Source organism: Pteropus vampyrus, unplaced genomic scaffold, assembly GCF_000151845.1.
Source record: "Pteropus vampyrus isolate Shadow unplaced genomic scaffold, Pvam_2.0 Scaffold140, whole genome shotgun sequence".
Classification (NCBI taxonomy): domain Eukaryota; kingdom Metazoa; phylum Chordata; class Mammalia; order Chiroptera; family Pteropodidae; genus Pteropus; species Pteropus vampyrus.
The window spans coordinates 6,016,531-6,032,245 of record NW_011888921.1 but is presented as its reverse complement, the minus strand read 5'-3'; the positions used below and the strand labels follow the sequence as shown (position 1 = coordinate 6,032,245).

Sequence of the window (15,715 nt, the reverse complement as noted above, 5' to 3'; positions counted from 1 at the left end):
TGTAAAAAGGGATAAAAAAGGTTTCCATTCCTTCTGAGCATTCTCAAGATCCTTTGCTGCACTCTCACATTTAACCCTAGGCCATGAGGGCAGACCATTTACTCTGAAACTGCATTTCTTTAATACAGCTCTGGAGAGGATTGTTTCCAAGAACTGCTCCCTACCCTTTGCCATTTGCTACGACTGAACTCCCGGCTGCGCTGCAGCATGATCTGCCAACAAGGAATAGCTACTAAATGAGAGCCCCCTTTGTCCATGAAGACCCAACTGGTGTTGTGCGAATGCGGAAGGGAAATCATCCAAGATTTTGAATGAGTGGGCTGGAAGTATGCACCATTATAGACACAAAATGTCTCATTGTGATGATCTGCTAGAGGTATCCTGTGTTACGTTTTGAGAAACACTTGAAGCCACAGAGCTATTTCTCTTTCAAACATATTGACACCACAGATGTGAAGAAAAAAAGCACACACAGTTAATGAGCTCACAGCACACCCAAAAGCTCTGAGAAGTTAGCCCAAATCTAGAAAACTATTACTATAAACCTGGGCCAGGGAATAAGATCAGCATGAATAACTCAACTTGACAGCTGTGAATCAAAAGTCAATCACAGCAACGTAACCTTCCTGGGAATCTCCCAAAAAGAGATAGTAAGTAGTTTAGACCAAAACAGTAAGGGGAAGTTTTCTGACCCAGAGATTTCATTACCAGTAACATGACAGTAAGGACACAGACGCTACACTGAAGCTCTAAAATAGATGTACTATCTTTAGTCTCAGGGGCCTATAGTGAGATCTTGGCTGGGATTTCATCTAAATTTTTTTTAAAGGTTTTAAAAACTTTGGGAATGCTTCTGAATAGATAAGACAACTTAAAGTTGTTCCGGTTGCTCCTCAAATGTGAAGTTGTAACTTTTAAATTTACTTTAGGGAAAGTAAGGGTTCTGAGCTTGGGGAATGGGGATGAGATAAAGACACTTAGTTCTCACTGATCTCATAACCCCATTATAGAAAGTGATTCTTAAAAATATATAAATGTATATAAAATACATTAATACACATACACATAAACACACATATACAATTTTCAAATTTATTACAACTTCACATGACGGCTCTCCCAACCATCTTTAATGACACACAAAATTTTGTCCTAAATCTACTTACTCCTATGACTACCGCAGAGACAAAGCATCTGATTTAGGAATGTAAATTTGTTAAGGAAATACATGACTACGGGTCATATTCTGGATGTTAATGAAAACTGCTATTTAACCACAGCAGGACTTTTTCAGATCCTAAGCTTTAGCCTGTATCTACTTATGGCTACATGAGTTTGGGAGTTACAATGAGGATATGCCAGAAATTCAGAAGGAAAAAAACTTCTTTAAGTAGCTTCACTATTAAGGCTTCTTTTTATGTGTTATTTATAGTGCAACAACCAAAACCTGCCACCTTCAGTGTGGACTTTATATACCTCTGATGAGGAGAGAGTTCTCACTCCTCTGCAGAAAAGAAAAAGTAGAACTAATTTTAGGAACAATTGTCAGAGAGAAAGGTTCTAATAGACCTACCTGGAGGCGTGCAGGCATCTGCAGGAGACTGTACAAATGTGGACCGTCTTTTGGTTGGCATGGGCAAAGCCATTTTCTGTTCTTTATGCTTTGCCAGTGCAGCTTGAACTGCTTCTGTGTGGATATCTGAAAGATTAAACATTTGCCTTCATTAGTTCCTGGCTCTTAAAGTGTTCACTTCTGTAGGATAATCTATCACTACCTTAATTGTTGAAAAGGGATGTCTAGGTGATTTCTATTAATCATTTTTGTTAAAATATAAGGGCTGATGTTACTTGATAGCCACTTTGGCCACAAAAGAATTCAGCACTCCACCTGAATGTCTAATTGGAATTATACATTTCTCCAAGGAGTCCTGGCTCTTCTTAGTGGAAAATAGTACTTAGAAACCAAGATCTTAGAACTAGGAGTGCTCAGGGCTATTGGGGTATCTTTCTTCTAAGTCCTTTCAGTGCATAAAAGAATATAAATATAAACATAAATGAATATTCACACATACCTACATTTATTTCCATCAATATATTAAAAACCATGAGTTCCTATTAATACCTTCAACTCCAATTCGACACAATAGAATTCATTCTGATCTCCCCCCTTTCTATTTGTAACTCTCTTCTCTAACAGTAAGCTACCTGGTTCACAATATCCTTAATGTATTTTACTTATTCATTCAAACCTATAAAACGAAAAGTAGTTTTGAAATTACTCTCATATCACTATGAAAAATAAATCTTCTAACTAGAGTTCAACATTTGTTTGCAGTTCTTTTGTCTTTAGACTGAGTTAAAGTACTATGTTCAAAAGCTATTTGGGTTAGTTCACACCCCTTCCCCTTTTGGTGTAGTTATATTATTCTACTGAATAACACAGGCTCATTTATTTTTCTTCATATTCCATAGGTCCCTTCCAATGTTGCAGATTACACATTATGCGACGTGATAAGAAATATACATTTGGTCTTTACCCAGTTCCTGACACTGAGCTCTTGAAACCCTTGTAATTCCATGAGTGATAGAAGTACCTCTTGTTCTAATAAGGCAACTCTTGGTGGGTTCCTGGAGAGCTTCAGGATGGGGACTGGTCACCAGAAAGACCAAGCCTGGAACTTTCAGCCTCTCCCTTCACCCTCCAGAAAGGAGAGAGGGCTGGAGATTGAGCTAATCACTGAGGACTGATGATTTAATCAAGTATGCCTACCTAACAGAACCTCTGTTAGGCTTGAAGAGCTTCCAGGTTGGTGAATGTATCCCCATGCCAGCAGAGTGGGGTACTCCAAACTCCAGAGGGACAGAAACTCTTGGGCTTGGGACTCTTTTGGATCTCACCCTATGTTCCTGTCCATCTGGCTGATCACTTGTATCCTTTAAATAAACTGGTAATAGTAAATTAAGTATTTCCCTAGGTTCTGTGAGCTGTTATAGCAAATTATCAAACCTGAGGAGGGGGTTGTGGGAATCCCAATTTAGAGCCAAGTTGGAAAGAAACGTGGCTAACAGGGAACTCACTACTTACAATTGGCATCGGAAGGTGGGGACAGTCCTGTGGGAATGCGCTCTTAATTGGTGGAGTCTGCAATAACTCCAGATAGTGGCAGAACTGAATTAAATTGTAGGATACCTAATTGATGTCTGAAGAAAAATGGAGAATTGCTTGATGTAGAAAACTCACGCATTTGTTGTGAGCAGTGGTATGATGAGAAAAATAGTTTTCTTTTAATTAAGACAGTTCCAAAAGGTAAACTTAAAGATGTGTCTGTCACTGCCCCCAACAATCACTTCTACCTTAATTCTACCTACTCTTTATAGGCACCTATCTTCTCAGTTATTGGTTTAACCTTCTTATATTTCTTTTTGCAAAATAAGCAGATACATGTCTATTTTCTCATTTCCCCATATTTCATTCACAAAGGTAGCATATTATACACACATTTTGCACTATGTTTTTTTCATTTAACAATATATCCTAGAGATCATTCTATATAAGCTACTAGGGGTCTTCTTTATTCTTTTTTACAGCTGCACAGCACTCCATTGTATACCACAGTTTATTCAACTACTATCCTATGTGTGGGCATTTAAGTGTTTGCAATATTTTACAATTATAAATAATGATGTGACAAAAAAGCCTTGTGTAAATATATTTTATACTGATGAGAGTGTATCTTCAGGGTAAATTTCTACATGTGAAGCTCCTAAATCAAAAAGTGAATATAGTTTTAATTTTGTTACATTTTCCAAATTCTCCACCAAAAGCGTTTTATCATATCACATTACTATCAGCAATGTATAGATGTACCTGTTTCCCAATAGCCTAACCTTCAGAGTGTGTTGTCTAGTTTTCTGACTGTTTCAAGTTTGGTAGCTGAGAAATGATTTCTCAGTATACTTTAAATTTGTACTTCTTTTATCATTAATGAGATTAATGAGATTAAACATCTTTACAGAGGACCTAAGGGCCATTTAATGTTTGTTTATTTATAAGTAAAGTGAATGTTCTTATTACTTGACCATTTTTCCACTGGGTTTTTGAGTTTATTTATCGTTAATTTTTAAGAGTTCTTCATGTGTAAAGAATATGAACTCTTTATATCTGAGACATACTAGAAATATTTTCTTTCAGTTGTCATTTGTCTTTTGACATGGTGTCTTATTGCCATGCAAAAGTTTTTTTTTTTTTTAGTTTTATGGAAGATCTCAAAATGACAACTTTACACCTGAAGGAACTTAAAAAAGAACAAACTAAAGCGAAAGTTAGCAAAAGGAGGAACTAACAAGGATTAGAGAACAAATAAACAAATTAGAGAATTTAAAAAAAACAAAAAAAATCAAATAGGAGTTGTTTTTCTGATAAGATCAACAAAATTGAGAAACTTTTAGTTAAATTAAGAAAAAAGAGAGAAGACTCAAGTAACTGAATTGGAAACAAAAGAGGAAACATTATAACTGATGCCATGAAATATAAAATTATGATACTACTATGAGTAATCATACATCTCTAATTGGATAACCTAAAGAAATGCATAAATTCTGAGAAACATACAATCTACCAAAACTGAATCATGAAGCAATAGAAAATCTGAACAGACCTATAACTAGTAAGGAGATTGAATGTTAGCATCCTTAGGATTAAAAGAAAAAAAAAAGATCTTGTAAATAAATACAAAAAAAAAAAAATGAACAACGCAATTAAAAAAATATTAGGCAATGAATAGGCAGTTTATAGAAGAAACACAAATGAATAATAAACACATCTCCAAATGTCCAATACCATTATTAATGAAAGAAATAACATTTCTACCAGCAAGGTAAGAGAGTGTCTATTTCCCCACATCTATGGACAATACTGAACCATTTCACTTTCATCTTCATGGAAAATGTTACTTAACAGTTTTATAGGAGGTGCTCCTATTCTTGGCTTGTTTTTACAAAGTAGTTAAGACATCATACATAAGTGGCATAGCTGGGCTTTAAGGACCAGGGGCCCTTAACTATTAGGACATTACTTTAGATAGACAGACAGACAGCCGGATGGAGGGACGGATGAATGGACACTGGCAGGCACCAACCACTTTAACATTTTAAATTAAGGCAGAGGCACCAACTACTAAATTCTGGCACATTAGGATATCATATTAATTTTGGCACTACTCTGTGTACTGGTGGGGAGGGGCAGTGAAATTTTAATTTTGCATTTCACATTCCCTTGCCCTTACAAATTATGTATGTTTGTTTGTTTGAGCCTGGAATATCTACATAGCAAATGGCTAGCCATCTTTCAAAATGGCTCAGACTTCACCACCTTCGTGAAGCCTGTTCTTGACAGTGCCTAGTAGCCAGGCTACGTCTCCTGTAGCTCTCGTTTCTATGCTGCCTCTGTACCTTGTATAAAAGATTCTTGTGTTTTCATCTATGTTTCTCTAGCCTCTAAACTCTGCTTGACTCATAGGAGGTCTATAAAATTGCTTGCTGAACTGAACTCAATTTACCTTCCTTGGTATAAGAAAATGTATTAATATAGAAACAGAATGGTCCTGGTGTACCAGTGGCAATCATCTTAGCAAATGTGACCAGAAGTAGAAACCAGATTTGGACAGAGACAGGAAAGTTCTCAATTTGGGTGACAGGGAGAGTTACTGTTACATTTAGCTCCCAGCACTGAGTCAGAAGAATCCACATTTAAAGTAAAAATCAATGAAACCAATAACTGATTTAAGCAACTGATTAAACCTTTTCAAATTATTTATCCAAAGCTAGCACTTTAAAACCTATCTTTGTCATTTTTTTTTGTTTAAAATTAATATACAAATTTTGTTATATGTATTTTGTATTTTACCACAATAAAAAAAAACTGGAAGAATTAATAGACATATTGGAAAAAGATCTAAACACATAAAATCCTGAATGAACATTTTCCCTAGACCCACCAGTTTCCAAAAATAATCCCACCTCAATAGTTTGGTACATATTTTTCCAGTTTTCTGTGTCTGTGCACATACTAATTATTGTTTTTAATATGTACAAAATTGGATCATATGCTACAAATTATCTTGCATTTGTTACTTACAAATATATTTGGCACATCTCTCATATCTGCACAAATAGATCTACCTCACTTTTTGCCTATGAACCTTCATAAACTTTTGAAATCAACTTTCATAGAATTCCATTGTATAAACATACTATAACTTATTTAACCATTGTATTATTATGAACACTACTACAACATACATATACATGTGTGTGTATATATATATTTTTTATATATATATATATGCATATCTGTAGGTGTTTACATAAAATAAATTCCTAGAAGTGGAATATCTGGGTCAAAGTGTATGAATATTTAAAGTTTAAAAGCTATTGCCAAACTGTTGTGCTATCACTTTTAAAACCACAGTACTAACTTACTTTTGGCTCTAAAGTGAAATAATTTCTACTGTGTTTGTGTTTCTTATACTATTTTAGTTTCCTTGAAATTTAGTTGAATGAAGAATGTCATATTTAGTTGAATCTATGATGCCATCTTATAAAAAACATATCCTGATCTCAGATATGTTAAAATGTGAAAAGTATTCTTTTTATATTAGATGATATATGATTCTTAGCTGTCTTGGAAAACAAATTATTAACTGCTTATACTGAGAAAAAGGACCTTCTCAACAAAAGAACAACAGCAAATCAATGCTAACACTTAATAATTAAATATACATTTCTAAAAGTATATTTTTCCATGAGACACGAAACATGTGATAGTACACTTGCTAAAACTAAAGAATTATTCACATTAAACAAGCTTTAGAAAGCTCATAAAATTTGGATAATTAATAATTACAGAGCATGTTTTTCTCTGCTGCAAGGATTCATAGCATCAGACCACAGAACAAATCAAAACACTGATGTATTTTCCAACATTAACCCTGGCCCATACATCCATGTCAAAAGGAGATATTCACAGTTACTGTATTAGCAAAGCCTCATATTGATAAGAACTGGCAGCTCAGCTCCCTCAACTGGATTTGACTTACTCACCAGCATACAATTCATCTTGATCTTTGATAAAGAAATCACTTCCAAAGTTCAGTCCCCAGATATAGCTGACTTTGGATATCTCTGCCAGAAGCACATGAGAGCTGGGTATCATTTTCCAGCACTAATGTTTGAGCTGAATAAGATGATACAAATGTTCTTTTAAAGTCCCTTTTTGTTTTTTTTTGTTTTGTTTTGTTTGAGATGGCTAACTACTCAAAAGATTAACATTAAAGGAGTTGTCAGAATAACTTACAATCAGATCACTTTTCATCTCAGGCATTTCTACACTTGTGACCATAACGTGCATGTAGAAAGGTATATCATGCCCTGATGTGCAGGAAAAAGAGGTACTAAATAAGTGTATTTGAAATGGCAGATTCTCTTAGCTAAGCACAGAGAGCAGAATTAGGTCAGATGATCTAAACTCTGAATAAATATAAGCTCTTTACACTGAGTCTGAAACATGAGACACTGAGTCTATTTAGATTTGAATATGAATGGTTGCAATATCATAGGCGTTAATAAACCTCCATGAAATAAGAGAGGATTTTCTAGTTGAACTTACTGACATCAATATTACATCTTTCTGTGTACCCATCACTTTACTCTGAATGCTTATGATTTTCACGAAACATACCCTACATTCTTAAGCGGTTTTTGCATGTGACTTGTAAATGTAATCTTTCCTATGAATGGAGTGGCAGAGTAGTAAAGTTCAACTCCCCTCAATTTCTATAACTTATTTGCTCTTCTTCTGCTACTGTTGTTGGTTTCTTCTTATTCATGGAAGCCACAATTCTCAGAATGTGCTGAGCTTTCCTTTGCTATTTAGTTGAGCAATTCCTAATATACTGAAAAAAAGTGATTCTCACCAAAATTCATGCTTGCATGAATTGCTTCCCCTTTCCTATTCTCCTTCATGAGAGTACTGTAGTACTCTCATAGCTTTCAATATCTTCAGAGTTTTTAAATAACCCTTTCTTCCCTACTTTACCTCCTCTGTGGCCTACATCTCATACCTACCCTTAAAACGGGGCAGGGGGGAGTTCCCTGTGAGACAAATATCCAAAACTTGACTATTAAATCCTTTTCAATACCCCTGCACCTAACCAAGACACTGAACAGTCTGCTAACAGTCTGGTATTTAATTCACAAACTACACTTTCTGATATTTAGGGTAAATCTAAAAAAAATTGGTGTAATAGATCGGGGCGGGGCTAGAGATCACAGTTGGTTTTACTAGATGAAGGTCAAAATTTTACACTGCTGAACGAGCGCACTTAAACTTTTTCGTAAATGCAATCGGCTTGGACACAGAATGTAGAGAAACATCTTTTAGTTCTTTACTAATCCCTTTATGTGCTGTAAAAACAAACAAACAAACAAAGGGGGGGGAGAGCCAAAAACTCCTAGAAGGCCAGGGATGAGAGTTGTAAAGTCTAAACTCCTCCAGCCTAGTCAGAATACGCTGCTACTGAACCTGGGCCCCAGCCACAACAGGCAACACTGGGTGCCTGGGAAACTGGGCTTGGGTATATGATGTGTTTCTTGCTCATCAGTCTTGGACATGATATGGCAGGCGCATGCTTCCATTGCTAGCCATAGAGTGTTGCTTTTCCTTTCCCACAGGTACTTTTTGGGTCAGAAGAAATAAAATTTAAGGGTTTACTACTCTGAAATTTCATTGTAAGTTGTTGTTCCAGCTTCATTTAGTTAAGAGACTAAATTAACAACTCTAACAAATATAGAAAGGCCTGACTCTTCCAATAGAGTCCATTGAGCTCTCCCTACATACCACCCAGCATGATCCTGGCTCTCCCCACTTATTTATTTACTCACATTGCCTTTGTACTTATCTGGCTCCCCATCCCTGCCCTGAGGGCAGAAATGTCTTATTTGATGTTGCATCCCCAGGAAATACTGAGTATCTACTCTACCTACTATACCTATTATAAATACCTATATAATAGGTATTTAATAAATGACTAATGAATAAATAAACATAGAACTGCTGGTGCTCTGAGGGGAAAAAAAAAAAAACAAATGTTAAAAGCTCTCAGGATACACAGATCATACTAAGTCAGTAAAAGCTATTTCGCTGATATTTGTCAGTTTCTTCTCACCTGATCGATATCGTTCATCCCTGGCTCCCCCAGATCGAGTTCGGTGGTACTTAGAAGGAGCAGAAGTTTGAGCTGCAGATGGAGCAGGTGTCTGGTTTCTATGTTCTTTCTGTACTGCTGAATCGGTTTCTAAAAAAGGAAGTTTGGAAGATGGTTATCTGATAACAATAATAGCTAATGGTTTCAGAGTACTTTACATAATTCCCACAATACTCTGAGGGTAGGTACTATTACCTCATTTATAGTAAAAGTTTAGAGAGCTTTAATATACATACAGAAAAATAATACAAAGACATTTGGGCTAAAAAAATCATTTTGGAGCCATAACTGTGAACAGGTGATATAAGAGAAACAGCAAAAATACGGGTAAAGTGAATAAGCCATTCCAGAGACTCTAAGAACTAGTAAAGTGGTGGGGCTGGGGGACGTCTATGACTACCTAATCCTGCACAGTGGTACAAAGGAGAACTGGGGAGCTTTGGCCTCTCCAATATAAGGTATTCCAAATAAACACATCATTTAAGCAAAAGTAGGGTGCTTACTATGCAAACATAGCTTCAAGTCATATCTACTAGTCCGTCTTCCAACTGGAGTAACCCCTGAACTTCTGCCCCTTTCTAGTCCCTGGCCTGTCCTCATACTCTGCCCTCCCATCATTTGCTGTCTTGAGAATATGGGAAAAGTAGAAATAAGCAGGTAAAACAATAATAAGAAAAACATCTTAAGTTCTGATATTTAACTGCCTCTTTTTTTCAAATGGTATTAACTCTTAAGCCATAATTTTTTTAAAAAACATAAGAACATTCAACATGAGATATACTCTTAAAAAATTTTTAAGTGCACAATACAATATTAACTATACGCACAGTGCTGTACAGCAGATCTCTGGAACTTACTCATCTTGCATAATTAAATCTTTTTACCCATTAGCAGAGAAACTCCCCATTCCCTATCCTCTCAGCCCCTAGCAACCACCATTCTACTCTGTTTCTATGAGTATGATTATTTTAGATTCCTTGTCTAAGTGGAATGCATGTAGTATTTGTCCTTCTGGGACTGGCTTACTTTACTCTGCATCATATTCTCCAGGTTCACCCATGTTGTTACATGTTGCAGGATTTCCTCCTTGCTAAAAGCATATTTTAAGTTTCTTTAATAGCACTTAGTTGTGCCCAGCAAGGCAGCTTACACCTCTAGCAAATTAAGTGCCCACAATAGTAACATATAACCTAACCAGCAAATGCACTGCTCCGGACCACAGCTGATAATCGGTTTATAAAGCCAAAAATTTAAAAAGCAGACTGAAAGCACAGTGGTCTGGAGAGTGCAAGCACCAGTCTCACATACCTCGGTAAAGGCTGTGGGTGTCATGGTGCTACAGGATCTGGGACTCATAATGACAACGTCATATCATTTTAAAAAAATGATTAGCATGCTGGAGAGGCCATGTGTAAGAGAGCCAATTGACAGTCCCAGCTGAGTCCAGCCTTCCATCTGCCTCTGCCAAGGTGCCAAGATATGTGAGTGAAGCCATCTTGCACCTTCCAGACCAGCCTATACACTAGGGGAAAAGCACTTGGTGACCCCAGTTGCCACCACGCAAAGCAAAAAATTCACCCAACTGAGCCCTGACCAAATTCCTGACCCACAAAATCATAGGATATAACCTAAAGAATTTTATTTTTTTAAATGGTTAAGATTATTTTTTATACACTATTTTTAAGGCAAAAGAGTACATTTTAGGACGTTCTCCATTAAAGAGCTTTTATGGATCTAGAAATGTTTATTTTTGATGGTTCCTGGTAGCTGAGATTTTTATTATAAAATATATTAATGGAGTAGAACATGTTTTAACACTGAGATTTTGAAAGGTAATGTCTGGGTTTGCAAATTGAAGTTTTTAATCTATCTCAATTCTCTTGATAATCCATCTCACAGAAGAACTATACTGAATTCTTAACACTGCAACACCTTATTTAATTTGTTAGTTTTATTACTTTAGAATAGGAATCAACAAATTATAGCATGTCTGTTTTTATAACAGTTTTATCAGAATGCAGCCACATTCATCTATTTACATATTGCCTATGATGTGTTCTTACTGTAAAGGCAGAGTTGATTAGTTGCCACAGAGACTATATGATCTTCAAAGCCTGAAAAATTTACTATCTGGCCCATTATAGAAAAAACTTGCCAACTCTCAGTCTATAATAATAAAAGCAAACATTTAAGTGTTTGCTTTGTGCCAGGCACTGTGCATAGAGAAGCACATATAAAAAGTTTTCACATTTTATTCTTATTTATTCCTCACAACAACCCTACCAAGTCAGCACTACCACTTTCAACTTATTACAGAAAAAAGAACAGAGACATGCATTATTTTACCCAAAGTCACAGAGCCAGAGAATGACAGAACCAAGATTCAAACCCGATCTAACTCCACCAGTTCTCAACCAGAAAAGGTTATAAAAAAGGTTATGAAAACTTTCCCAAAACTTTTAAGAGGAAAGCAATTAGAATTAATAATTTACTTTAGGAGTATCTAAATGCTTCAGGATTTATAGTCAGCAGCTGGACAAAAGTTTTGTTTTGTTTTTTAATCACCTGCTTTCATGTGAAAGATTCTGCAAAAAAAAACCCCTCCACATAGTTTGCGACCATTCATTAGAGAAATTATTTAAAACATTCCAATCAACCTTAGAGAACAAAAATCAGAAAGGGGCTATTTTTATTTGTATAGTCAGACAATATATACAGGAAGGAAATCATATTAGCACACATGAGCTACATTGCTTGCAAATATGCACAGAGAAAATGGTTTGGCTTAAACAGATAGCACATTAAAACATTAGCTTTGTATTACTTTGTGGGGAGAGGATCACAGTGAATATATAAATTACCGATCATTGATTTTTAAAAAATAAGCAAATTTGCTGAGATAGACCAAACCACTCTGCTAAAAAACATGGTGCTTTTGAATTAGATATTAATTATCCAAAGTATAAAAGGAATATTGATTCTCATTTCACAAAGGATGGACACAAATGGTTTATGTATTTTTTACAATTTCTCTCTTACTCAGGCTTTTATCTTATGTTTGTAAATGTAATTAATTAAGAAAAAGAAAATAAGGTGGGCTAAAGAATAAAAACTCAACACAAAGAAATGATAGGGAGGTGACAGGGAAACTGGGAAGATGATACATTTGTTTGAGGAAGAACTGGAGAGAATGAACATTCCCAGTGAGATTACCTAGAGGTTATCACGGATCAAACCACAAGGAAATTAACACAAATAATGATATCTAATGAGAACTGAAAGTCAGATGACACTTAGCCAAGAGATCTACTGAACTGGTACCAAAAAAAAAAAAAAAAAGGCCTCAGAACAGGCTATTCACTAAGCAACATTAGGATGACGCTTTGCAATGTTTATCTCAGTTCCCTCAGGAATTTAGTTATCCAAGCAGACCAGGACTCTTTTAGGTCTAAAATCATGACAAACATTTCATTGTAGCTTGCCAGAAACGAAACTAAAAGGTTGATTTGCAGTTTCAATAAGCAGCTGACAAATTTGTTCAGTGAGCATTCCTCAGGTACCCAAAGCATAATGCCACAAAAACATGGATTTCTGATATAACATTTTCGGTTCAAATGTGTAATATACCTGCTTCAAGTATGAAAGAGGTTTTAAAAGAGAAGAGAAAGAAAAAAAAGTAAAATGAATTCCTAGGAATCAAATTACTTCGTAACAGAGGAGGTATAAAGTGTAGTTCATCTTTTTGAATGGAAATAATCACTCTCTAATTCATATATAAATTTTAAAAACTTTTATTCCCAAGTACTGAAGTTTATTTTTCAGGATATATGATTTACAAATATATTTTATATATGCATTGAAAAAAACTGGAAGCAATACGGTAAAATGTTAACAGCAGCTATTTCTAGGTGATAAAATTTTAGACAGTTTATATATTTTTCCACAGGCTTTACTGATTTTTCTATAATTTAGAAAAGTCTTCTTTTCAGGTTATAAAAATAATATATGTTCATTTCAGAACATCAAGGTAATAGTTAAGTGTAAAGAAGAAAATAAAAGTATTGAATTTTCTTAAATTGAAGGTCATACCATATAGAGCAGATTCTGACTAAAATAAATTAAAATAATATTCAGTTTTCAGCTTCCTAGATAAATTATGACACCATGAGCAGGATTTTCCAATCTTCTAAAATCCTGTCTCCTTTTTTCTTTCTCTAAAAGTAACTGGCAAATCAACACATAATTGGAGGTGAGCAGGGAAAAACTATGTCTTAGCTGGATTAAAATAATTTTGGAAGGTTTATTCCCACATTAGCTTATCTGCCAGGGCAACAGTTTATCCTGGAAATGGCAGGAAACAACATAGTTCAGGTCTCATCAAAGAGAAGATAAGGGTCTGGGGACACAGGAGCACAGTAGGGCATTATTTAACAGCATGTCCAGTGTCGGCTGGGCAGGCAAGATGCTACCTAAAGATGAGTCATTCCCTTGCCAGAGTTTCACACTCAGGAATTACTTGGGACCCCAAAATAGAGATTTCTCTACTCTGAATAGGATGTGTACAATTTCACTACCATAGTTAAGATGCTAAAAGCAAGGACAGAATTAACTCATGTATCAGCATAATCAATATCAAAAAAAATGAGAACTATGTTGACTATGCAAACATGTGAAAAGGTCTAAATGGAATGATGTCAAGTCACGTATATAATGTGATTACAACTGTGTATATGTTAAAAACTTTTCTATGTACTTATAAAAATCAGATGGGACATAAAATCCCCTGAGTAGCTGGAAAGAGGTATTCTGGAGTTCTTTACCATTTCATTGTTCGTTCACAGAAAGTTATATGTAAAATCAAAGTAATTTAAAAAGGCGCCCAAACAGGTAAGTGCTAGAATGAGAGCTGCAAATTTCACAAATCAAGTATTCTTCAAAAATTCTAAATTCTAGTGTGAGACGTACTTCAGAGACAAAGAAAAAGATTAATCTCTGATTACACAATGACAACTTCAGTTTGGGGGTTCCTGGTCTTTCGGTCTGTTATACAGAATATCCACTAGGGGTCACCATTATGTTTAAATAGTGTCATAACGTTAACAATAAGTTTAAGAAAAACCACAAATTTTAATTTCTTGTACAACACAAAGCCTTCTTTCTTCATGATCAACATGTACATAATTTATGTAGAAAGAGACATTAGAGTCTTCTATAATTCTATTGTTTGAATATAATAATAATGATAACATTAAAAAAGCTGCTATTTAGTAGTATAAAACTATGCAAAATTTCCATTCAGGAAGATGGAAGAAAGCCAACCTCAGCTTCTCATTTTTCAACTCTGCCAATGTTTTAACAGATTTTCTCACCTGTAAGAGTAATACAGTGAGACAGGATATGCAGAGAACCAAGTAACACAATTCAACTTTTTAGAGTGAACAGAGCAGACATGCTTGCTCACTGGTCTTGGTGCTCGTGTCCAGAGAAGAAATATGTTAATATATTAGTCACCAATTCACATATATCTTTTACATTGTGATATGTGCAGAGAAGGAAAAGAAAGATCTCTGAGGCCACATAATGGGGAATTTAATTTGTATTAGAGTTTCAGGGAAGATCTGTGAAAAGGAGACACTGATGTAGGCTTTAGGTAGTCAGAGAGACAGAAAAGCCACTTTATACAAAAGCATGGTATTTGTAGAAGTCCAACGAAGGAGAAAAAACTTGACAAGTCTAAGAAAGACTGGTGGGGCTAAAGCACAGTGCAAGAGGTGGGGTGATACAAAATGAGGCTGGAAAAGAAAGCAGGGTCTGGTCACTTGGTGTGAGCCAAAGGAGCAGGCTTTGAAGGGACTTAAACAGAAAATGACAGAATAACAATGATAATACATTTCTATGGCTCTTTTAACTTTCATGACACCATCTCATTTCATTATCACAATAATACTATCTGATAGATACCAGTAAGGAAGCAGGATACCAACCACAGATTAAATCTGTTTTTCTTTAGTGAGAGTATGTCAATAATCACCTTGAATCATTAGAAATACAACCTCCACCCCTTACAAGAGGGTGGGTGAGGGTACCCTTGAATCACTCAGGGAATCTCCTCTAGGAGCCAAAGCACCCTGAGTCACTGAGAAGAGCATTCCTCAAAAGGATGGGTGGTTAATCTCACTGCCTGGGGAAAGGCAGGAAAAAATGAGTGTTTGCACTTGGAGTCTGGAAAAGGGGTGGCTTGTCTGATTGCTAGAGGTGGATTTTGGAAAGGAGGGGATTTGGGGGTTCTGAGTCTGTGAAGCGGCTGGAATCTGAAGAGATCTTGACCCAGAGCTTCCTGGGCACTTGGCATCAGCAAAATAGCTATGCATGGGGCTAAAAGAGCACAATACTAAGAGCTCGGTGCTGAGAATCCAAGTGGGTACCTTAGCTGAGCTGAACCATCAGAGTGG

The 15,715-nt window shown here is 35.7% G+C and overlaps 1 protein-coding gene across 3 annotated transcripts in view; it reads right to left on the bottom strand.

Moving 5' to 3' along the window:
• The window catches only part of DIP2B (disco interacting protein 2 homolog B), a 183,515-nt gene that overhangs the window by 70,438 nt on the left and 97,362 nt on the right, over positions 1–15,715 (bottom strand). For all 3 annotated transcript variants that reach the window (XM_011368324.2, XM_023535448.1, XM_023535449.1), the window contains exons 3-4: positions 9,225–9,353; positions 1,574–1,699 (exon numbers count right to left, since the gene is read on the bottom strand). In XM_011368324.2, the coding sequence (XP_011366626.1) occupies positions 1,574–1,699; positions 9,225–9,353 (255 nt within the window). The remainder of the gene's footprint in view (positions 1–1,573; positions 1,700–9,224; positions 9,354–15,715) is intronic.